Source organism: Cherax quadricarinatus, chromosome 27 (genome assembly GCF_038502225.1).
Source record: "Cherax quadricarinatus isolate ZL_2023a chromosome 27, ASM3850222v1, whole genome shotgun sequence".
NCBI lineage: Eukaryota > Metazoa > Arthropoda > Malacostraca > Decapoda > Parastacidae > Cherax > Cherax quadricarinatus.
In genome coordinates, this window is record NC_091318.1 from 1,160,932 (window position 1) to 1,185,063 (window position 24,132).

At 44.4% G+C, this 24,132-nt stretch overlaps 1 protein-coding gene across 1 annotated transcript; it reads right to left on the reverse strand.

The window, feature by feature from the left end:
* Positions 1-1,567: 1,567 nt before the first annotated feature.
* Positions 1,568-23,833, reverse strand: LOC128691087 (type-2 ice-structuring protein). Its single transcript, XM_053779879.2, has 4 exons — positions 23,697-23,833; positions 15,512-15,712; positions 5,545-5,644; positions 1,568-2,562 (listed from the first exon to the last, which is right to left on the reverse strand). The coding sequence occupies exons 1-4, from the start codon at positions 23,758-23,760 to the stop codon at positions 2,415-2,417; spliced, it is 513 nt and encodes a 170-aa protein (XP_053635854.1). The 5' UTR covers positions 23,761-23,833; the 3' UTR covers positions 1,568-2,414.
* Positions 23,834-24,132: the final 299 nt, after the last annotated feature.

The following is a 24,132-nucleotide window of genomic DNA, read 5'->3' on the forward strand; positions in this document are numbered from 1 at the left end:
AGGTCAGCTCGTTTATAATGTAAGACCTACTATCTAAGCTCAGGTTGTTTAGAAGCTAAATGCTGTTATCAAAGCTCAGCTCGTTCGGAAGCTAACAGCTGTTATCTAAACTCAGCTCGTTTAGGAAATAAGAGCTGTTACCTAAGGTCAGCTCGTACAGAAGCTAAGAGCTGTTATCAAACCTTAGCTCGTTTAGAAGCTAAGAGCTGTTATCTAAGCTGAGCTCGTTTAGAAGCTAACAGCTGTTATCTAAGCTGAGCTCGTTTAGGAGCTAAGAGCTGTTAAAGCTCAGCTCGTTCAGAAGCTAATAGTTGTTATCTAACCTCAACATTTTTAGAAGCTAAGAACTGTTATCCAAGGTGAACTCGATTAGAAGCTAAGAGCTGTTACCTAAGCCCAGCTCGGTCAGAAGCTAAGATCTGTTATCTAGGCTCACCTCGTTTAGACGAGAAGAGCCGTTATCAAACCTCATCTGGTTTAGAAGCTAAGAGCTGTTACCTAAGCTCAACTTATTTAGATGGTAAGAGTTATCTAAGCTCAGTTCGTTTAGAGGCTAAGAGCTGTTATGTAATCTCAGCTCGTTTAGAACTAGGAGCTGTTATCTAACCTCAGCTCGTTTAGAAGCTAATAACTGTTATCAAAGCTCAGTTCGTTTTGAGTTGAGAGCTGTTATCTAAGCTCAGTTCGTTTTGAGTTAAGAGCTGTTATCTTTCTCAGCTTGTTTCGAAGCTATGAGCTGTTATCTAAGCTCAGCTCGTTTTAAAGCTAAGAGCTGTCATGTAAGCTCAGCTCGTTTAGAAGCTAAGAGGTGTTTTCTAACGTCAGCTCGTTTAGAAGCTAACAGCTGTTATCTAAGCTCAGCTCGTTTAGAAGCCAGGAGCTGCTAAGCTCAGCTCATTCACAGTCAAATAGCTGTTTGTTTATATCATATACCGATTAATTCGCTTTCAAGCTAACAGATGTTATCTTATTTCAGCTCATTTGCTGGTTATAAAATGTAATCATTCCTCGGCTCAAAAAAATAAGGATATGAACTGTTTTTCCACTTCAGCTGATTTTAATTAACCCGTAAACGGTCCAGGCAGATCTACGTTCACATGTGTAGAGCTACAAAAGTAGATCTACGTTTTTTTTTTTTTTTACATATTTTCAAATATAACAAAAAAAAGTAGATCAAAGTTTTTTTACACATTTTCAAATGTAAAAAAACAAAAAGAAGATCTACTTTTTTTACATACTTTCAAATGTTGAAAAAAGGTATGTATACGTTTGGACCGTTTACGGGTTAATGCCCGTCCCCAGGGTGCTCTTCCATACCCTCTCCAAGACGTCACCCACAACAGCTGACTAATATTCGTGACCCAATTAGCTGCGAGGTGCACATGAATAGCAAGTGTAAAGAAACTAACAGTCAGGTACCTATTTACTGCAAGGTGAACCTGGGTAGTAAGTGTAAGATTTTTGACACCCAAGTATGTCGTAAGCATTGACAAGAGGTGTAAGGAGACAAGCCCAGGATGCCACCCACAACAAGGACTTATTTACTGTACAGTAGTACAAAGACACGTTTAAGTGAGTAAACCTTTATTTAGACCACGTTACTCTCATAGTTGAGTGACACCTATTTAGTATGCTAGGTGAAGCACTTAACACGAGTTCCATGTTTACGGAGACTTATACGTCTCACCTGACCAAATTTCTGAGCACTTTCTTCTGTAGCATGAATACCTTTCAAGCAAAGAACCAAGCATATATCCCTGTGGTACGCTGGCATGGATTAAGAACAGGGATAAATGACATACAGTTCAAAGAACCAAACCAAATTCTGACAGCGGAAAACTAAAGTGACTATTGTAATATAAGATTTTATAATTTCTCTTTCTCTCTGTCTCACGAAGCATTACTTCTCTGGAAGACAGTAACAACGCGCTGCAACAACAAGAAACGATGCACTGAGTACCTTGTTTTCTCTAATGTTTTTAGCGCCCAACTCTTTACGCTAATTCTTCCCCTTCCCCCCCCCCCATCCCCAGGGGACTAGGTTCCCCGAACCGGTTTCATAAAAGTAGACATTGTAGAGATATCCTCAGTCCTGTGTTTACCTTCCCTCCTGGGTATCCTGATGACTCCAGCGTGATAGTTTCGATTGTTAGGTAATTCTAATGAGTTTTGGTTCTCATTAATTTTGGGGAGAGGACGGCTGCTGGCTTCTTTTTAGTGGAAATTCTTTTCATGTTTTGTATTCGTTTCCCCTCTCAACTTGGGCAGATAAGATTGAGAGAGTAATACAGTACCTCACATCTAGTGAAAAATCCCTTCAGTAATACATTATCCCCTACCACCTCATTCATTATTCCTCACCCCTTACTTTCTCTTTCTCCTTCACCCTTCGTTTCCTTCCCCTCCCTCATTCTCTAGCTCTCTCCCTTCTCACAGATAAAAGCCGGGGCAACCTGGTCTTCCCTGTAGTCCTGCAGGTAAAATCTATTGTAGACCTCGTCGACGGGGACGACCATTGTGTAGCGGTTCTCTGTTGTCTTATCTGGTCTGCTGGGAGTCCACCTGAAGCGCCCGTACATGAGACGAAAGATGAATTAATGTTTTACAGTGATATATTTAGGTTAATTTAGTTTCTATCGATGCTTTGATGTTTATGTTGTAAAGTGATGTACTGATGTCTAGTTGTGCTATACAATGAGAAATTTATATTAATTTTTTTATTTCATTATTTGTTTTGTTACTTTCGTTACATTATTATTATAGTAAATGATAATGTAAATGATAATGGGAGCCCTTTGATTGAACTTTGTATAGAAAGGGGTTTAGTTATAAGTAATACATATTTTAAGAAAAAGAGGATAAATAAGTATACATGATATGATGTAGGGCGAAATGACAGTAGTTTGTTGGATTATGTATTGGTAGATAAAAGACTGTTGAGTAGACTTCAGGATGTACATGTTTATAGAGGGGCCACAGATATATCAGATCACTTTCTAGTTGTAGCTACACTGAGAGTAAAAGGTAGATGGGATACAAGGAGAATAGAAGCATCAGGGAAGAGAGAGGTGAAGATTTTTAAACTAAAAGAGGAGGCAGTTAGGGTAAGATATAAACAGCTATTGGAGGATAGATGGGCTAATGAGAGCATAGGCAATGGGGTCGAAGAGGTATGGGGTAGGTTTAAAAATGTAGTGTTAGAGTGTTCAGCAGAAGTTTGTGGTTACAGGAAAGTGGGTGCGGGAGGGAAGAGGAGCGATTGGTGGAATGATGATGTGAAGAGAGTAGTAAGGGAGAAAAAGTTAGTATATGAGAAGTTTTTACAAAGGAGAAGTGATGCAAGGAGGGAAGAGTATATGGAGAAAAAGAGAGAGGTTAAGAGAGTGGTGAAGCAATGTAAAAAGAGAGCAAATGAGAGAGTGGGTGAGATGTTATCAACAAATTTTGTTGAAAATAAGAAAAAGTTTTGGAGTGAGATTAACAAGTTTAGAAAGCCTAGAGAACAAATGGATTTGTCAGTTAAAAACAGGAGAGGAGAGTTATTAAATGGAGAGTTAGAGGTATTGGGAAGATGGAGGGAATATTTTGAGGAATTGTTAAATGTTGATGAAGATAGGGAAGCTGTGATTTCGTGTATAGGGCAAGGAGGAACAACATCTTGTTGGAGTGAGGAAGAGCCAGTTGTGAGTGTGGGGGAAGTTCGTGAGGCAGTAGGTAAAATGAAAGGGGGTAAGGCAGCCGGGATTGATGGGATAAAGATAGAAATGTTAAAAGCAGGTGGGCATATAGTTTTGGAGTGGTTGGTGCAATTATTTAATAAATATATGGAAGAGGGTAAGGTACCTAGGGATTGGCAGAGAGCATGCATAGTTCCTTTGTATAAAGGCAAAGGGGATAAAAGAGAGTGCAAAAATTATAGGGGGATAAGTCTGTGGAGTATACCTGGCAAAGTGTATGGTAGAGTTATTATTGAAAGAATTAAGAGTAAGACGGAGAATAGGATAGCAGATGAACAAGGAGGCTTTAGGAAAGGTAGGGGGTGTGTGGACCAGGTGTTTACAGTGAAACATATTAGTGAACAGTATTTAGATAAGGCTAAAGAGGTCTTTGTGGCATTTATGGATTTGGAAAAGGCGTATGACAGGGTGGATAGGGGGGCAATGTGGCAGATGTTGCAGGTGTATGGTGTAGGAGGTAGGTTACTGAAAGCAGTGAAGAGTTTTTACGAGGATAGTGAGGCTCAAGTTAGAGTATGTAGGAAAGAGGGAAATTATTTCCCAGTAAAAGTAGGCCTTAGACAAGGATGTGTGATGTCACCGTGGTTGTTTAATATATTTATAGATGGGGTTGTAAGAGAAGTAAATGCGAGGGTCTTGGCAAGAGGCGTGGAGTTAAAAGATAAAGTATCACACATAAGGTGGGAGTTGTCACAGTTGCTCTTTGCTGATGACACTGTGCTCTTGGGAGATTCTGAAGAGAAGTTGCAGAGATTGGTGGATGAATTTGGTAGGGTGTGCAAAAGAAGAAAATTGAAAGTGAATACAGGAAAGAGTAAGGTTATGAGGATAACAAAAAGATTAGGTGATGAAAGATTGGATATCAGATTGGAGGGAGAGAGTATGGAGGAGGTGAATGTATTCAGATATTTGGGAGTGGACGTGTCAGCAGGTGGGTCTATGAAAGATGAGGTGAATCATAGAATTGATGAGGGGAAAAGGGTGAGTGGTGCACTTAGGAGTCTGTGGAGACAAAGAACTTTGTCCTTGGAGGCAAAGAGGGGAATGTATGAGAGTATAGTTTTACCAACGCTCTTATATGGGTGTGAAGCATGGGTGATGAATGTTGCAGCGAGGAGAAGGCTGGAAGCAGTGGGGATGTCATGTCTGAGAGCAATGTGTGGTGTGAATATAATGCAGAGAATTCGTAGTTTGGAAGTTAGGAGGAGGTGCGGGATTACCAAAACTATTGTCCAGAGGGCTGAGGAAGGGTTGTTGAGGTGGTTCGGACATGTGGAGAGAATGGAGCGAAACAGAATAACTTCAAGAGTGTATCAGTCTGTAGTGGAAGGAAGGCAGGGTAGGGGTCGGCCTAGGAAAGGTTGGAGGGAGGGGGTAAAGGAGGTTTTGTGTGCGAGGGGCTTGGACTTCCAGCAGGCATGCGTGAGCGTGTTTGATAGGAGTGAATGGAGACAAATGGTTTTTAATACTTGACGTGCTGTTGGAGTGTGAGCAAAGTAACATTTATGAAGGGGTTCAGGGAAACCGGCAGGCCGGACTTGAGTCCTGGAGATGGGAAGTACAGTGCCTGCACTCTGAAGGAGGGGTGTTAATGTTGCAGTTTAAAAACTGTAGTGTAAAGCACCCTTCTGGCAAGACAGTGATGGAGTGAATGATGGTGAGAGTTTTTCTTTTTCGGGCCACCCTGCCTTGGTGGGAATCGGCCAGTGTGATAATAAAAAAAATAAAAAAATTATTATTATAGTTAATAATAATAATATTATGATTATTATTATCATCATCTTCAGTACCAGACTCTGATACTTACACGTGAGACTTGAGGTTGATCTGCCTACCGTTGGTCCACTTCCAGGGACTTGACCCGATGCGGTGACCACCGGCCCAGAAGATAAACTTGCTAGCCCAGGCTGCCGGAGGGAAGAAGGTTCAGTTGTTGGACGAGGAAAACAAACAACACTTACAGGTTAACATTACTACTCTCAAGAAAATATTCTAATCAGTGAATTTTTGTTATTGTATATTGATAATGTGTGTGTCAGTAATGTTCAAAAAACGACTGGTTGCTGTATAAACTGTTAAATCTCTATACTAAGTCAAGGTGGTACCTACCACTGGATGAATTACTGTACAAGGTGGTACCAGTCACTGGATAAATCACTCGACTAGGTGGCACCAGTCTCTAGATGAATCAGAGGCCAGCTGTATAGTAGAACCTAACAATGTTGGAATCTTTGGCTAGGTACAGCTCAAATGTGTTCTGGCAGAGCTACAAGCACAAGGAATCCTAATGTAGGATTGTATTGGTTTGGAAGTGGATTAGTTGACGAGAGGAACACACTGCCTAGTAGGGTCTTTGAGGCTAAAACCTTTGGTAGCTTCAAATTTAGGTTAGATAAATACATAACTGAGAGGGATTGGATTTGAGTGGAACTTACACATGAGTTAAGAGGGTTATCTAAGCTTATTGTTTAGGTAACATTGAAAATGGGTTGAGAATATATTCTTGTTAGTGGGTTTGGGTTTGAGAAACACTTACCAAGTGTGGGCCAGTAGGAGTGTTGCAGTGTTCCTCCTTTATGTTATGTTTAATTGTACATCAAGGGTTCAGTTTCAGACTTTTAATCAATATGTCAGACTTTTAATGAATATATATCAGACTTTTAATCAACACATGTCAAATTTTTAATCAATATTTGTCAGACATTCAATCAGTATGTGTAAGACGTTTAATCAATGTGTGTCAGACTTTTAACTGCTACGACAAACATTCGTTTTTAAATGTTTGGAGATTACTAATAATTCTATAATACAGAGGGAAAATTGCTGCTAGACAACATGAGTTATTGTTTTTGACAGATTAAACAAAATAAAAAAAAATAAATAAGATACCAAGAAAAGAAAAAAAATCTAAGAGGAAGGAGATATAAGATCACTAAGAATAAAAGTGAGAAAGAGAGGCGGTGCGAAAGGAGAGAACTGGAAACTGAGGAAACAGATACAATGGATTCACAGGAATGTCAGGAAGTATATCTTTAGTGTCAGGGTGATACGGAAGTGAAGTGAGCTCATGGGGGGGTAGTATACCTGGAGTATACCGGGAGAGGATTTCGGGGGGTCAACGCCCCCACGGCCCGGTCTGTGACCAGACCTCTGGAGAATTCATCTATCTAGAGCTTAAAGAACATGTATGATAAAACCCAGAAGGTTAGAATCAAATAGACGTAAGTGGGGTCAGGAGCTGCGTCTCGACCTCGGCAAGCAGATCTTGGCGAGTTAAACATGATCAAGTTTGACTCACGGAATCGTAATAACACGACTGAAAAACAAAATCATGGAACGGGTGAGAGGTGAACTCACAGGTCCAGTGGTTAATGCACTGGCCGGCTAGATTTAGGACTTTGCGTGGGTTCAACTCCCACCCATTCCGTGGATTTTATGCACACGTTCCCATTCTCACACTTTCACTTGTCGTTTCCGTACCTGCCTTCGCTTCCATAACAGCTTACACTCCCTTCCCTAACAGCTTACACTCCCTTCCCTAACATTTTACACTCCTTTCCCTAACAGCTTACACTCTCTTCCCTAACAGCTTACACTCCCTTCCTTAACAGCTTACACTCCCTTCCCTAACAGCTTACACTCTCTTCCCTAACAGCTTACACTCCCTTCTCTAACAGCATACACCCCTTCCCTAACAGCCTACACTCTCTTCCCTAACAGCTTACACTCCCTTCCTTAACAGTTTACACTCCCTTCCCTAACAGCTTACACTCCCTTTCCTAACAGCTTACACTCCCTTCCCTAACAGCTTACACTCCCTTCCCTAACAGCTTACACTCTCTTTCCTAACAGCTTACACTCCCTTCTCTAACAGCATACACCCCTTCCCTAACAGCATACACCCCCTTCTCTAACAGCATACACCACCTTGCTTGACAGCATACACCTTCTCTAACAGCATACACTCCCTTCTCTAACAACATACACCCCTTCCCTAACAGCATACACCGCCTTCCCTAACAGCATACACCGCCTTCCCTAACAGTATACACTAATTCTTCTCTCAACCTGCGGGGCGAGAGGACGCTTTCCGAGACTACCTCATTCTGACACCTGGTGGTGACTTGAGTACTTGGATACCAAGATGGCGGAACGTACGGGACGGAGGATAAACACAGTCTGCATTGAGCTGGTTCGTGGCCCATAGGGGATGCATATGGTATTCCCAATGAGGAATTGTATGGCGTCACTCTGAATTGATTGACAAGAATCTTCGTGAAATTTGTACGAGCCGGCTTCTACACAAGAATCGTCGAGTTACCAGGAACAACGCAGGAGTATTAATTCAGCGGTGGATGTCGTTTCACATGACGTCTCTAAGTACTTCACATGGGTGAAGATATGAAATGTACCATTCGAGGCGACGGCGTATAGTCTACAGGAGTTTTTCAGCAGTTACGAGACAGTGCATACAGCAACCATGGGAGTGTGGAGGGATGGTTTGTATGAAGGGATGCCGGAGGGTTCTTACTCCCTCAAAATGTCTTTAACAAGGCCTGTACCGTCCTACGTTATGTTGGCCGGTTATAGGACACAGGTTTTTGTGTATTATGCTGGTCAGAGGAAAACATGTCGTTTGTGTAGCTCCTATGAGCACATGGCAGCCCAGTGTCCTTGGAAGCAGGCTCCTCGAGTTCCAGGGCCTTCATCTGTGATTCAGCAGCCGTGCGACTTGGTGCCTGAGTCGGGTGCTTCGGGAGGACGGAGGACTGACCCCAGGAGCGAGGAGGTCGAAAGGGAGGAGGCGGCGGCAGAGACATGTGTCACTCTCCCAGTGGCGTCGGGGGAGACGAAGGTGACGCCTGAGGAATCTTTAGTCCAGGACGCTTCGACCCGGGATGGTTTATTGGCGGATGTGCTCAAGAATTTTTTGGATGGGGCGGAGTCCTGTGCAGAAGGCGTCTTGAGTTTATGTGAGGACAGAGCACTGGAGGGACAACAAAACACGGAGAAAACCTTGAGTAAGGAAGGACTGGAGTGTGTGGTGGATGTGGAGGTACACCAGGAGGATTCGCCTGATGTTGATATGTGTGTGTAAGCGGAAGTTCTAGGAAAAGGACTGTAAGGGCGTCAGAGATAGACGAGGTCATCACCTCGGGGCAGAGGCCGGGGAAGAAATCGTGGGCAGCCGTGGTGGAGCCGATGGCTCATAGTGGTAGAGGTACGACTGAGTTGCACAGTGGGAGAGGGAGGGGGGGATGAGTGCACAGGAAAAAAACGAGTGAAAAAGCAGGTACACGTAATGTGAAAAGTGCAGTGAGTAAACCCCAGCGGCATAGGGGAAAGCCACCCCTTCTATAGCATTCAGATGTGTCATACTTAATGTTAATGGCCTTAAGACAGAGGTCAAGAAAGTTTGGTTGGTGTGGTTTTTACAGAGGTTTGATATCATTTGTTTTTTGCAGGAGCATAATCACAGGGCTGGATGTGAATTGAGGTTGAAAGGATATCAGACATATGTTAGCAGTGGTTTGCAATTGAAGGGTGGGGTAGCAGTGGCGGTAAAGGAGACCAGCCCATTGCATGTCACGGGTTGTTAAGAGGGGGGAGGTGGGAGGGTAGTGAGGGTGGATGGTGTCTGGGGAGAGTAGGGCTAGTTTCGTAGGTGTTTACATGCCGGCAACTAGCAATACCAGGGTAAAAGTAGATTTTGAACATTAAAATGGTATAAAATACCTACAGATTGTTAGGTAAGACACATATGCAACAGTTAGGTATCTTTATTTCGAAACGTTTCGCCTACACAGTAGGCTTCTTCAGTCGAGTACAGAAAAGTTGATAGAAGCAGAAGATACTTGAAGACGATGTAATCAGTCCATCACCCTTAAAGTTTTGAGGTGGTCAGTCCCTCAGTCTGGAGAAGAGCATTGTTCCGTTGTCTGAAACAATATGAAGTTGAAGTGACAGAATGGGGCTTTATATAGTGCCAGGAGGTGAGACGTAGGTTGCTTTGGGAGGGCAGGTCCCTCTCAAACCCAGCCGTTCTCACTAGTAGAGGTTGTTGAAGTTGATGGTCTGTACCAAGATACCCTTGTGTTGCAGTGTCTGACAGAATGAACATTAAAATGGTATAAAATACCGGTATTTTATACCATTTTAATGTTCATTCTGTCAGACTCGACTGAAGAAGCCTACTGTGTAGGCGAAACGTTTCGAAATAAAGATACCTAACTGTTGCATATGTGTCTTACCTAACAAAAGTAGATTTTGTCAGGGAGGTATTGCAGTATCACTTGAGAGGTTTGCCTGCTATAACAGTAATAGGAGGTGATTGGAATTGTGTGATACGGAGTGGTGATGTAGAACCGAGAGGGGCAGGTTGTGTGTTGAGTGTTCTGAGGGATGTATTGCAGGATGTTGGGATTGTCGATGTGGTGGGGGGGATACCTAGTGGAGCATACGTTCGTCCATAGGGGATATGAGGTGCGATTGGACAGAACCAATGTTACGCAGGGCATAGATGTGGCGAGGGTGAGACCCTTCGAAGTGGGGTTTTCTGATCACAGGGCGGTGATGGCAGATCTGATGTGGGATGGAATAGTGCGTATTTATTCTGGGTACTGGAAATTAAATGTAAGGCTTCTTAAGGAGGAGGGGAAGGGACCTTTTTTCAGTGATTGGTGGTTGCATTTTTGGGAGGCTAGGGATAGGGCGACAGATCTGTTAGATTGATGGGAGATGCAGGCTTAGCCTGAGATAGCGAATTTTTTTAAGGTTATGGGACGGGAGGAGGCGAGGTGGCGTTATGGGTTGCAAAATTATGTGGAGGGACAGTTGCAAGACTGTTATGATGGGGGAGGTGGTAGGAGAGATGACATGGACAGTCTTGAGGGTAGAATAGCTGAATTACACAATGATAGGTTTGATGCAATCAGGGTTAGGGCAGGGTTAGAGGATGTATTGTGGGGTGATAAGCCGTCTGGGTTTGTATTATGTAAATTTCGAGAACGTCAGACAGTAACCACCATATTACAATTGGAGACAAGCCCTGGGGTGGGAGGTTACCCATAGGGTCGGGTCCTATCCAACACAGAAAGTACGAGTCTTTATGCTGATAGTTGGTTTAGGGAGAAATGGAGTAGGAGGGAAGGGGGGTTCCTGGGAGGGGATTTTTGGAGGGGGGTTCCATAGTGTTTTAAGTGAGCAGGATAGAGTGGGGTTGGAGGGTGGTATAAGTAAGGTTGAGGTGGAAGAGGCAGTTTTAGGGATGAGTACCTGAAAGACACCGGGAATAGACCGTATACCAAATGATTTTAATAGAGCACATTGGGGGTGTATTAGGCAATGCTTTGTTGGGGTATTGAATCATATGTTAACTAGTGGGAAGTTGGGCAAATCCCAAAGTATGGGTGTCACAGTTTTGGTGCCAAGGCAGAGGAGGGGGGGGGAAGAAGAGTTTTGAGTGTTTATCAAGCAATATCTCTGATGTGCGCAGATTACAAGGTTTTTAGCGAAAATCTTAGGCAATAGATTGAAGAAGGTCATGGGGTCGGTGATACATGGGGAACAGTTTGGAATTCTGGGGAGGAGTCCAAGAAATTTAAAAAAAAATAATTATTTTTTCTTACAGAATTAAAGATAATATTTTTGAGGGTAGGTCATGGACGTATCAGGGATTTCCTCGAGGGTAGTAGTGGGGGCGGTATTCTAGGTCTGGATTGGGAGAATACTTATAATTACATGGATAGGGATTTTTTGATTGAGAGTATGGTAAGGATGGGTTTTGGAGGGAGGGTGGTGGAATGGGTGAGGATTTTGTACACTGATGCATTAATGAGAGTACAGGTAAATGGTAGGTTGGGTAGTCCTGTAAGCATTGGGAGGGGTTTGAGGCAGGGATGTCCGCTCTCCCAAATACTCTTTGCATGTATGCAGAATCCTTTCTATGTGCTTGTTGATGGTGGGATGGGAGGGATGGGGGAGGGTGGAGGCTTTTGTGGGGATGTTGTGGGTTATGTGGATGATACTACTGTTTTACTTAATGAGATAGAGGATTTATGTAAGGTGGGAAGGGTACTTGAGATTTTTGGGAATGCTACTGGGATGAGGGTTAATAAGCAGAAATCACGGTTCCTAGGTAGGTACTTGGGTAGGCAGGACCTTGGGGGAGGAGTTTGGTTGGATAACTGTAGAAAGACTCAAGATTTGTGAGATTTTGTGTTTGGCAGATGCACAGGAGAGCAGGAGGGTTAATTCAGAAATGGTAATGGACAGAGCTTTGAGTAGGCTTAGGAGTTTCCGGGCCGGGGACGTAACCTTGCATCAAAGGGTTGTGGTGGTAAATGCACTGATTTATAGTAAAGTGTGGGGAGTGGCGGAAATTTATCCCTTAAGAAATCAGGATATTATGGAATTACAAAGGAGAGTATTAAGGTATGTGTGGGGTTTTGGGAGGGCGTAGTTGGGCAAAGATGTGGTAATGACTGCGGTAAGACAGGGAGGATTGAGATTGATGGCATTAGGATCTAGGGTGAAGGTGCTATATGTGAAGCAGAGGTACAATCGGGCAGGGGGGGAAAGGGGTCTTCGAGTGGGGGAGGTGATGGGGGATGTCCGCAAATGGTGGAGTGGCAGGGACTTAAAACGCAATGTTAAAAAACTCAAGGTAAAACGGTTGGTGGGCGTGGGTCGTCGTCAGGAATCACTGCAGGGGATGGCCATGTATCCCACATATGATTGGCAAGTGATATGGGTGGAATTTAGTAAACTAAGAACACAAACAAGGGTGAGGGAATTAGTGTATATATTTCATATGGGGACTTTGGCATCGAAAGAGGTGCTGAGACAAATGGGTTTTGTGATAGAGGCGTCATGCGGTTTTTATGGGGAAGTTGAAACTGCTTTCCATGTAGTATATTTTTGTTCTGCTTTGGAGGTGGCAAGATTGTGGTTGAAGAGGGTTTTCCTTTTATTGGGGAGGGGGGGTCAGATATCACCCCTTAGGGCCTTTAATGTTAGATATGGGAGGGGTGCCCAACAAGGTGGGGAGGACTATCAGGTACGTAATAGTTGATTACTTGTATGTCTCGTGGGGGATGAGGGAGGTGGAGGGAAACATTAGGATAAAAGCGTTGGCGGCGTGTTCTTATAGGACAGCGTGTAGGAACAAACAATTATATGGGAGACGGTGGGTAATTAGTTTTCCGGAGGGATATCGTGCACTCACTGTTGCACGTTTACTCCACAAGGGGTTGGTCTCTTCAGTGGTGTGTCCTACTGGAGTAATTGGATGCCTGAATGAGGTAGGTTGACTGAGTTGCATAGTGTTGATGTGGGTAATAGTTTTGTAGGGAGCCGTCGGACGGCTGTGTGCCAGATATTGAGTGTATGGGTTTATTGTGGTGAATGTCAGGGGATGGTATAGCATAATCCTTTTGTCTGGTGTGCATCTGTCCTTGGTTGGTGCCGGAAGATTCCTCTTTGTTCTAGAGGATTGTTCTAGGTACCGGGGTATTAAGTGTAACGTTCTGGTGGAGGTGTGACATGAATGTACATGACTTTGTAATAGCTCTGGAATTATGGCTGTTCATTGCATTGCGTGCAAAACTATAATTGTCACAGTTTCGATTATGGTGTGTCACTAGTCCAGGGGTATGAAGGTAGGCAGGTTCTATTATGTTAGGTTAATTTGGTAGGCCGGTAGGCCTACAAAACGTGAGGATGTGGTACCATGATTGGCATATTTGATACTCTGTTTATAATGCATGAAAATCTGTGTGGAAGTATGTTGCCCTTGATACCTGTGTGTTACATGCAATATTTTGGTAGTACCTGCGGAAGAAAGGTCAACCAATGTATAAAGGTTCTGGGGTATGTAGACCTTACGACTTTTTTAAACCCACAGTGTTAAAAGTTGTATGTGAGTTTTTGTTTTTCTTTTATCGTTATTTTATCGTTTTTCAAAGTATAACTAAAGGGGTACATTATGAGCTCTGTACGAGCATATGTAAATTATTTATGGGGTTTATATATACCTTTATATCTGTATGGTAGGTCATACTGTATATTGAATGTTAACCGTCAACATCAGCTTTGTGTGTTAAGTGGTTGGGAAGGTAGTAGTGGTCATGGATATGGCCTTGTACGGGTCTGTTTTTTATTTTTGGTTGTGTAGATGTGTATGTAGGAGCCAATGTCTTAGGTATAGTTCTATTAGTGGATGTAATATATATTTTATGTTATTTGGTGTCAAGGGAATTTGCGGATTATTTCTTGTATAATTCAGTTTTTTTTTGTACGCACACACGTGTGTGTATATGTGTGTGTATATGTGTGTGTATATGTATGTATGTATATGTATGTATATATATGTATATATAAATGTATATATATATATATATATATATATATATATATATATATATATATATATATATATATTATTTATATATCTATATATATATATATATATATATATATATATATATATATATATATATATATATATATATATAATGATTATAGGACTTACTCCTGCATGTTTCATAATGACTCGTCCTGTTTGTTTGGGAGTCAGGATGTTCTTTCCATAAACTGGTTGTGGTTATTCAGAAGTATTTTGTAATATCAATGTGTAAAATTGTATTTTGTTCTGTGAGTGTGTACTGACATTGTCTGCCACCGTCTTTTGCTGTGTTAATTTGTCGGCTTGTGGTTTTTTTATGTATTATGTATATGTTTTTTTAAATAAAATATAAAAAATAAGCATACACCTCTATAACAGCATACAATCCCTTCTCCAACAGCATACACTCTCTTCTCTAACAGCATACACCACCTTCCCTAACAGCATACAATCCCTTCTTTAACAGCATACACCTCCTATAAAAGCATACACTCCCTTATCTAACAGCAAACACCACCTTCCCTAACAGCATACACTCCCTTCTCTAACAGCATACACCTCCTATAAAAGCATACACTCCCTTATCTAACAGCAAACACCACCTTCCCTAACAGCATACAATCCCTTCTTTAACAGCATACACCTCCTATAAAAGCATACACTCCCTTATCTAACAGCAAACACCACCTTCCCTAACAGCATACACTCTCTTCTCTAACAGCATACACCTCCTATAAAAGCATACACTCCCTTATCTAACAGCAAACACCACCTTCCCTAACAGCATACAATCCCTTCTTTAACAGCATACACCTCCTATAAAAGCATACACTCCCTTATCTAACAGCAAACACCACCTTCCCTAACAGCATACACTCCCTTCTCTAATAGCATACACCAAATTCTCTAGCAGGAAACATCCCCTTCTCTAACAGCATACACTCCTTTCTCTAACAGCATATAGTCCCTTCCCTAACACCATACACTCCCTTCTCTAACAGTATACACCACCTTCCCTAACAGCATACACCACCTTACCTAACAGCATACACCACCTTACCTAACAGCATACACCACCTTCCCTAACAGCATACACTTCCTTCGCTAACTGTATACATTCCTTCTGTAACAGCCTACAACCCCTTCCCTCGACCAACAAATCTCATTCCGGCTCACACCCCTTATACCTTACTAACACTGCCTCCACTACAACTACTATCACCCCCGAAACCCTCTCCAGGTATACTCCAGGTATACCCACTCATTGTCAACACTCACGTCCCACCACTAGCAATGCCCGAAAACCACCAACGTCCCTCCACCACCCACTCCCTCACTCCACCACCACCTACACCTCACCAGAACTCACCAGGCAGTGACTTATCAATATAGTGGGAGATGGCTTGAAGCTTCTCAGTGCGACCCACCACTGCCAAGTCTCCGCCCAGCTTGATGCACTCCGCCCTCGCCTCCGCCCACCTCAGAGGCTGCCCACTTCCCTCAGGCGGGGCAGTCACCTTCACGTGTACACAAAACTCGTCCAGGAGAAGCTCAAACGGCGCATGACATTCTGGAGGATGAAGAAAGGGTGAGGTGGATGATCTAGGACCAGACCCCAGCTAGGACCTGGTCTCTGACCCAGCTGCAGGGTCCGTAGTCCCTTCAACTATTAATAAACATTAATGATATAGAATTTGTCTGTATCGTTGTTACAAACATTTATAAAGATTCAGAACAACCAATGTGAAAAAATAGTGAAATTCTAAGCGTTTCGTGATTTCTCACGTTATCAGTTCCTTGATAATGTGAGAATTTACGAAAACACTTGGAATTTCACTATTTTTTTCACAGTGATTGTTCTGTATATTGTGATATCACCTGTTTACTGTGATCTTGCATATACAAAGATATAGCGATAAGTACAGATATATGTTCAGACACACAGAAAGATATGTAGGCATATACAAAAATATATACCAACATTTACAGTGACAAACAGACATGTATTGCACAAGAAGACCTTAGCCACTGACTGACTCACAGACTGCCATAGTAATTGCAGACTTTTGCTTATAGCTAATGGCTTGGTATCCACCTAAGGTATGTGACGCCCAGTACCTGCATGCACATGTTGCTATGGTATGAATACCTATAACTACATGGTACAACCACGTTAGCTTTTTCCCCCGAGACAAAACGGTTTTACCTCTCCTACCATCTTGATAATACCGAGAGTCAGGTGTAACCCACAACCAGCAAACTTAGAAAGGTTTGCTTGTTTTTGGCTCCACCTGTGTGCACTTGTCTTCATGACCTCCGTGTGCACGTGTTCATCATCCCCATTTGCACGTATTTACCATCACCCCATGTGCACGTGTTCATCACCCCTATGTGCTTGTGTTCACCATCACCCCCATGTGCACGTGTTCACCATCATCCCATGTGCACGTGTTCACCATAAATTCCGTGTGCACGTGTTCATCACTTCCGTTTGCACGTGTTCACCATCAACCCCGTGTGCACGTATTTACCATCACCTCCGTGTGCATGTGTTCACTATCAACCCCGTGTGCACGTGTTCACCATCATCCCAGTGTGCGCGTGTTCACCATCACCCCCGTGTGCACGTGTTCACCATCACTTTTGTGTGCACGTGTTCACCATCACCCCATTTGCACGTGTTCACCATCATCCCTATGTGCACGTGTTCATCACCCCCATGTGCACGTGTTCACCATCACCCATGTGCTCATGTCCACCATCACCCCAGTGTGCACGTGTTCACCATCACCCCCATTTGCACGTGTTCACCATCTCCATGTGCACGTGTTCATCACCTCCATGTGCACGTGTTAACCATCACCCCCTTGTGCATGTATTCACCATTACCCCATGTGCTCGTGTTCACCATCACCTCCATTTGCACGTGTTCACCCTATGTGCACGTGTTCACCATCATCCCTATGTGCACGTTTTCATCACCCTCATGTGCACGTATTCACCATCACCCCATGTGCTCGTGTTTATCACCCCATGTGCACGTGTTCACCCCCATGTGCACGTGTTCACCATCACCCCCGTGTGCACGTGTTCACCATAACCCCGTATGCACGTGTTCACCATCACCCTCATTTGCACGTGTTCACTATCACCCCATGTGTACGTGTTCATCACCCCCATGTGCACGTATTCACCATCAGCCCATGTGCACGTGTTCACCATAACTTCCGTGTGCACGTGTTCATCACTTCCGTTTGCACGTGTTCACCATCAACCCTGTGTGCACGTGTTCACCATCAACCCTGTGTGCACGTGTTCACCATCACCTCCGTGTGCACGTGTTCACCATCAACCCCGTTTTTTCATCAGCCTGTCTCGGAATTTTTTTGTTTTGACAGTTTATTAGCCAACAAACTGCAACTTTTAATCTATTTCAAAAACCAAACTGGTTGTTTTAAGGTAACTTTGACGAGCTGGTCACATGTCTGAGCTTGTTTAGTCTCTAGCTCGTAATTCTGAAATATTATTATTCAGTATTTTTCGGTTACTGAAGGTTGAGGAAGCACATGACACACGTCATCATTCATATATATGTTATATTATGGTTCATGCAACGACAAAAACTAAAATTTAAATTTATTATATATATGGAGCAACATTAAATTCAGAAGTCGGTCGAGCGTCCCAAAAGTACTTAGAAACACTTGCTTTTAAACGACAACTGTAACCATTGTTGGCCAGGGTAATGAATATAATGTTTGTCCGTCTACAATTACTGAGACCAGCACTTATTGTTGCACTGACAGTTTTAAATATAAATAAACATTAAGATAAGTAAAAATGATCACTTGGAAATGGTGTACGATGATGAGTTTCATGAATAAAAACTCTGGAAGCACCAGCGTGTGGAGGAGGTCACCTTCAGTCCGGTTCCTGCATACACACAGCAGGACTGACTGGTTTTAGTTACCTCACATGTTGCATTTCCTACAGGATACACAGACATCAGCGTTGCAGGTACATACATTTTGTTTTAAGTTGTTAAGGAATGGAACTTATAATCGTTAGACTGTGAACTTTGTGAAGTTGTAAGCTACTAGTGATGAGTGATGTAGAGAACATAGTAAAGGTAGAGGGCGTGGTGGTGATAATGTAGGGTGGTACTAGACGGGGTTGTGGTAATATAGGGGGGTACTAGACGGGGTGGTGATACTGTAGGGTGGTACTAGACGGGGTGGTGAGAATGTAGGATGGTAATAGACGGGGTGTTGAGAATTTAGGGTGGTAATAGACGGGGTGGGGATAATATAGGGTGGTACTAGACGGGGTGGTGATAACGAAGGTGGCACTAGACGGGGTGGTGATAATGTAGAGTGGTACCAGACGGGATGGTGATAATGTAGGGTGGTACTAGACGGGGTGGTGAAAATGTACGTTGGCACCAGACGGGGTGGTGATAATGTAAGGTGGTAATAGACGGGGTGGTGATAATGTAGGTTGGCACCAGACGGGGTGGTGATAATGTAAGGTGGTAATAGACTGGGTGGTGATAATGTAGGGTGGTACTAGAGGGGGTGGTGAGAATGTAGGGTGGTAATAGACGGGGTGTTGAGAATGTAGGGTAGTACCAGACGGGATGGTGATAATGTAGGGCGGTACTAAAAGGGGTGGTGAAAATATAGGGTGGTACTAGACGGGGTGGTGATAATGTAGGGTGGTAATAGACGGGGTGGTGATAATGTAGGGTGGTACTAGACGGGGTGGTGATAATGTAGGGTGGTACTAGACGGGGTGGTGATAATGTAGGGTGGTACTAGACGGGGTGGTGATGATGTAGGGTGGTACTAGACGGGGTGGTGATAATGTGAGGTGGTACTAGACTGGGTGATGATAATGTAGGGTGGTACTAGACGGGGTGGTGGTAATGTAGGGTGATACTAGACGGGGTGATGATAATGTAAGATGGTACTAGACGGGGTGGTGGTGATGTAGGGTGGTACTAGACGGGGTGGTGATAATGTAGGGTGGTACTAGACGGGGTGGTGATAATGTAAGGTGGTACTAGACGGGGTGGTGATAAAGTAACGTGGTACTAGACAGGGTGGTGATAATGTAGGGTGGTACTAGACGGGGTGGTGATAATGTAAGGTGGTACTAGACGGGGTGGTGATAATGTAAGGTGGTAGTAGACGGGGTGGTGACAATGTAGGGTGGTACTAGACGGGGTGGTGATAATGTAAGGTGGTACTAGACGGGGTGGTGATAATGTAGGGTGGTACTAGACGGGGTGGTGATAATGTAAGGTGGTACTAGACGGGGTGGTGATAATGTACGGTGGTACTAGACGGGGTGGTGATAATGTAAGGTGGTACTAGACAGGGTGGTGATAATGTAAGGTGGTACTAGACGGGGTGGTGATAATGTAAGGTGGTACTAGACGGAGTGGTGATAATGTAAGTTGGTAGTAGACGGGGTGGTGACAATGTAGGGTGGTACTAGACGGGGTGGTGATAACGTAAGGTGTTACTAGACGGGGTGCTGATAATGTAGGGTGGTACTAGACGGGGTGGTGACAATGTAGGGTGGTACTAGACGGGGTGGTGATAATGTAGGGTGGTACTAGACGGGGTGGTGATAATGTAGGGTGGTACTAGACGGGGTGGTGATAATGTAGGGTGATACTAGACGGGGTGGTGATAATGTAGGGTGGTACTAGACGGGGTGGTGACAATGTAGGGTGGTTTTAGACGGGGTGGTGATAATGTAAGGTGGTACTAGACGGGGTGGTGATAATGTAAGATGGTACTAGACGGGGTGGTGGTGATGTAGGGTGGTACTAGACGGGGTGGTGATAATATGAGGTGGTATTAGACGGGGTGGTGATAATGTAAAGTGGTACTAGACGGGGTGGTGATAAAGTAGGGTGGTACTAGACGGGGTGGTGATAATGTAAAGTGGTACTAGACGGGGTGGTGATAATGTAGGGTGGTACTAGACGGGGTGGTGATAATGTAAGGTGGTACTAGACGGGGTGGTGATAATGTAGGGGGGTACTAGACGGGGTGGTGATAATGTAAGGTGGTACTAGACGGGGTGGTGATAATGTAGGGTGGTACTAGACGGGGTGGTGACAATGTAGGGTGGTTTTAGACGGGGTGGTGATAATGTAGGGTGGTACTAGACGGGGTGGTGATAATGTAGGGTGGTACTAGACGGGGTGGTGACAATGTAGGGTGGTTTTAGACGGGGTGGTGATAATGTAGGGTGGTACTAGACGGGGTGGTGATAATGTAGGGTGATACTAGACGGGGTGGTGATAATGTAGGGTGGTACTAGACGGGGTGGTGATAATGTAGGGTGGTACTAGACGGGGTGGTGATAATGTAGGGTGGTACTAGACGGAGTGGTGATAATGTAAGGTGGTACTAGACAGGGTGGTGATAATGTAAGGTGCTACTAGACAGGGTGGTGATAATGTATGGTGGTACTAGACAGGGTGGTGATAGTGCAAGGTGGTACTAGACGGGGTGGTGATAATGTAGGGTGGTACTAGACGGGGTGGTGATAATGTATGGTGGTACTAGACGGGGTGGTGATAATGTAAGGTGGTACTAGACGGGGTGGTGATAATGTAAGGTGGTACTAGACGGGGTGGTGATAATGTAAGGTGGTACTAGACGGGGTGGTGATAATGTAAGGTGGTACTAGACGGGGTGGTGATAATGTAGGGTGGTACTAGACGGGGTGGTGATAATGTAAGGTGGTACTAGACGGGGTGGTGATAATGTAAGGTGGTACTAGACGGGGTGGTGATAATGTAAGGTGGTACTAGACGGGGTGGTGATAATGTAAGGTGGTACTAGACGAGGTGGTGATAATGTAAGGTGGTACTAGACGGGGTGGTGATAATGTAATGTAGGGTGGTACTAGACGGGGTGGTGATAATGTAGGGGGGTACTAGACGGGGTGGTGATAATGTAGGGTGGTACTAGACGGGGTGGTGGTGATGTAGGGTGGTACTAGACGGGGTGGTGATAATATGAGGTGGTATTAGACGGGGTGGTGATAATGTGAGGTGGTACAAAACGGAGTGGTGATAATGTAAGATGGTACTAGACGGGGTGGTGGTGATGTAGGGTGGTACTAGACGAGGTGGTGATAATATGAGGTGGTATTAGACGGGGTGGTGATAATATGTGGTATTAGATGTGGTTTTAGACGGGGTGGTGATAATGTAAGGTGGTACTAGACGGGGTGGTGATAATGTAAGATGGTACTAGACGGGGTGGTGGTGATGTAGGGTGGTACTAGACGGGGTGGTGATAATATGAGGTGGTATTAGACGGGGTGGTGATAATATGAGGTGGTATTAGACGGGGTGGTGATAATATGAGGTGGTATTAGACGGGGTGGTGATAATGTGAGGTGGTACAAGACGGAGTGGAGATAATGAAGGGTGGTACTAGACGGGGTGGTGATAATGTAAGGTGGTACTAGACGGGGTGGTGATAATGTAACGTGGTACTAGACGGGGTGGTGATAATGTAGGGTGGTACTAGACGGGGTGGTGATAATGTAGGGTGATACTAGACAGGGTGGTGATAATGTAGGGTGGTACTAGACGGGGTGTTGACTATGTAGGGTGGTACAAGACGGGGTGGTGATAATGTAGGGCGGTACTAGACAGGGTGGTGATAATGTAAGGTGGTACTAGACAGGGTGGTGATAATGTAAGGTGGTACTAGACAGGGTGGTGATAATGTATGGTGGTACTAGACGGGGTGGTGATAGTGCAAGGTGGTACTAGACGGGGTGGTGATAATGTAGGGTGGTACTAGACGGGGTGGTGATAATGTAAGGTGGTACTAGACGGGGTGGTGATAATGTAAGGTGGTACTAGACGGGGTGGTGATAATGTAAGGTGGTACTAGACGGGGTGGTGATAATGTAAGGTGGTACTAGACGGGGTGGTGATAATGTAAGGTGGTACTAGACGAGGTGGTGATAATGTAAGGTGGTACTAGACGGGGTGGTGATAATGTAATGTAGGGTGGTACTAGACGGGGTGGTGATAATGTAGGGGGGGTACTAGACGGGGTGGTGATAATGTACGGTGGTACTAGACGGGGTGGTGATAATGTAGGGCGGTACTAGACGGGGTGGTGATAATGTAAGGTGGTACTAGACGGGGTGGTGATAATGTAAGGTGGTACTAGACGGGGTGGTGATAATGTAAGGTGGTACTAGACGGGTTGGTGATAATGTAATGTAGGGTGGTACTAGACGGGGTGGTGATAATGAAGGGGGGTACTAGACGGGGTGGTGATAATGTAGGGTGGTACTAGACGGGGTGGTGATAATGTAGGGTGGTACTAGACGGGGTGGTGATAATGTAAGTTGGTACTAGACGGGGTGGTGATAATGTAGGGTGGTACTAGACGGGGTGGTGATAATGTAAGGCGGTACTAGACGAGGTGGTGATAATGTAAGGTGGTACTAGACGGGGTGGTGATAATTTAAGGTGGTAATAGACGGGGTGGTGATAATGTAAGGTGGTACTAGACGGGGTGGTGATAATGTAAGGTGGTACTAGACGGGGTGGTGATAATGTAAGGTGGTACTAGACGGGATGGTGATAATGTAAGGTGGTACTAGACGAGGTGGTGATAATGTAAGGTGGTACTAGACGGGGTGGTGATAATGTAATGTAGGGTGGTACTAGACGGGGTGATGATAATGTAGGGTGGTACTAGACGGGGTGGTGATAATGTAAGTTGGTACTAGACGGGGTGGTGATAATGTAGGGTGGTACTAGACGGGGTGGTGATAATGTAAGGTGGTACTAGACGGGGTGGCGATAATGTAAGGTGGTACTAGACGGGGTGGCGATAATGTAAGGTGGTACTAGACGGGGTGGCGATAATGTAAGGTGGTACTAGACGGGGTGGTGATAATGTAGGGTGGTACTAGACGGGGTGGTGATAATGTAGGGTGGTACTAGACGGGGTGGTGATAATGTAAGTTTGTACTAGACGGGGTGGTGATAATGTAGGGTGGTACTAGACGGGGTGGTGATAATGTAAGGTGGTACTAGACGGGGTGGCGATAGTGTAAGGTGGTACTAGACGGGGTGGCGATAATGTAAGGTGGTACTAGACGGGGTAGTGATAATGTAAGGTGGTACTAGACGGGGTAGTGATAATGTAAGGGGGTACTAGACGGGGTGGTGATAATGTAAGGTGGTGCTAGATGGGGTGGTGATAATGTATGGTGGTACTAGACGGGGTGGTGATAATGTAAGGTGGTACTAGACGGTGGTGATAATGTAGGGTGGTTCTAGACGGGGTGGTGATAATGTAAGGTGCTACTAGACGGGGTGGTGATAGTGTAGGGTGGTACTAGACAGGGTGGTGATAATGTAAGGTGGTACTAGACTGGGTGGTGATAATGTAAGGTGGTACTAGACGGGGTGGTGTTAACGTAGTTAAGTAGAGGATGAGCTCAGATGCACAAGCATAGGAGAGAAGTAGTACAAGTCAATCAATTCCTCTTACCGTTGGATGCCCAGGCAGGGGATGTCAATACCCCGAAGAGCAGCAGCAAATGCTGCGGCACCATCTTCACTAGCAGAATCGAGACAAGCAGCAGCAGCAGCAGCAACAGCAGCAGACAGATCACCACCTCACCAACTCTTTGGGAGAACCAGATCCGCCTCACAAGTTATATAGTCCAGCACTCTCGTTGTTGTCAGAGGTTTGGCTGACATCGGGGAATGAATACGAAGTAGAGATGGAGGAGGTAGGGACTGAGCAAAAAGTAAGAATAGAGGAGGGAGGGGACAGAGGTGAAAGTTTGGGAGGTGAGGTGATGGAGGTGCAAGAAAAAATAAGACAGTTGTGCAACCTTTGGTAATCTTCCACCTTGCTTCTCTCTACTGGAGTGAATTATTATTATAATCAAAAAGAAGCGCTAAGCCACAAGGGCTATACA

What these genes read in the sequence shown, in the direction of transcription:
- LOC128691087 (XM_053779879.2), bottom strand. Translation starts at nt 23,760, where the DNA reads ATGGTGCCGCAGCATTTGCTGCTGCTCTTCGGGGTATTGACATCCCCT. An exon ending in TATTGATAAGTCACTGCCTG is followed by an intron (nt 5,645 to 15,511) that starts GTGAGTTCTGGT and finishes TCCCTCCGGCAG; the next exon opens with CCTGGGCTAGCAAGTTTATC. An exon ending in ATCAACCTCAAGTCTCACGT is followed by an intron (nt 2,563 to 5,544) that starts GTAAGTATCAGA and finishes CGGGCGCTTCAG; the next exon opens with GTGGACTCCCAGCAGACCAG.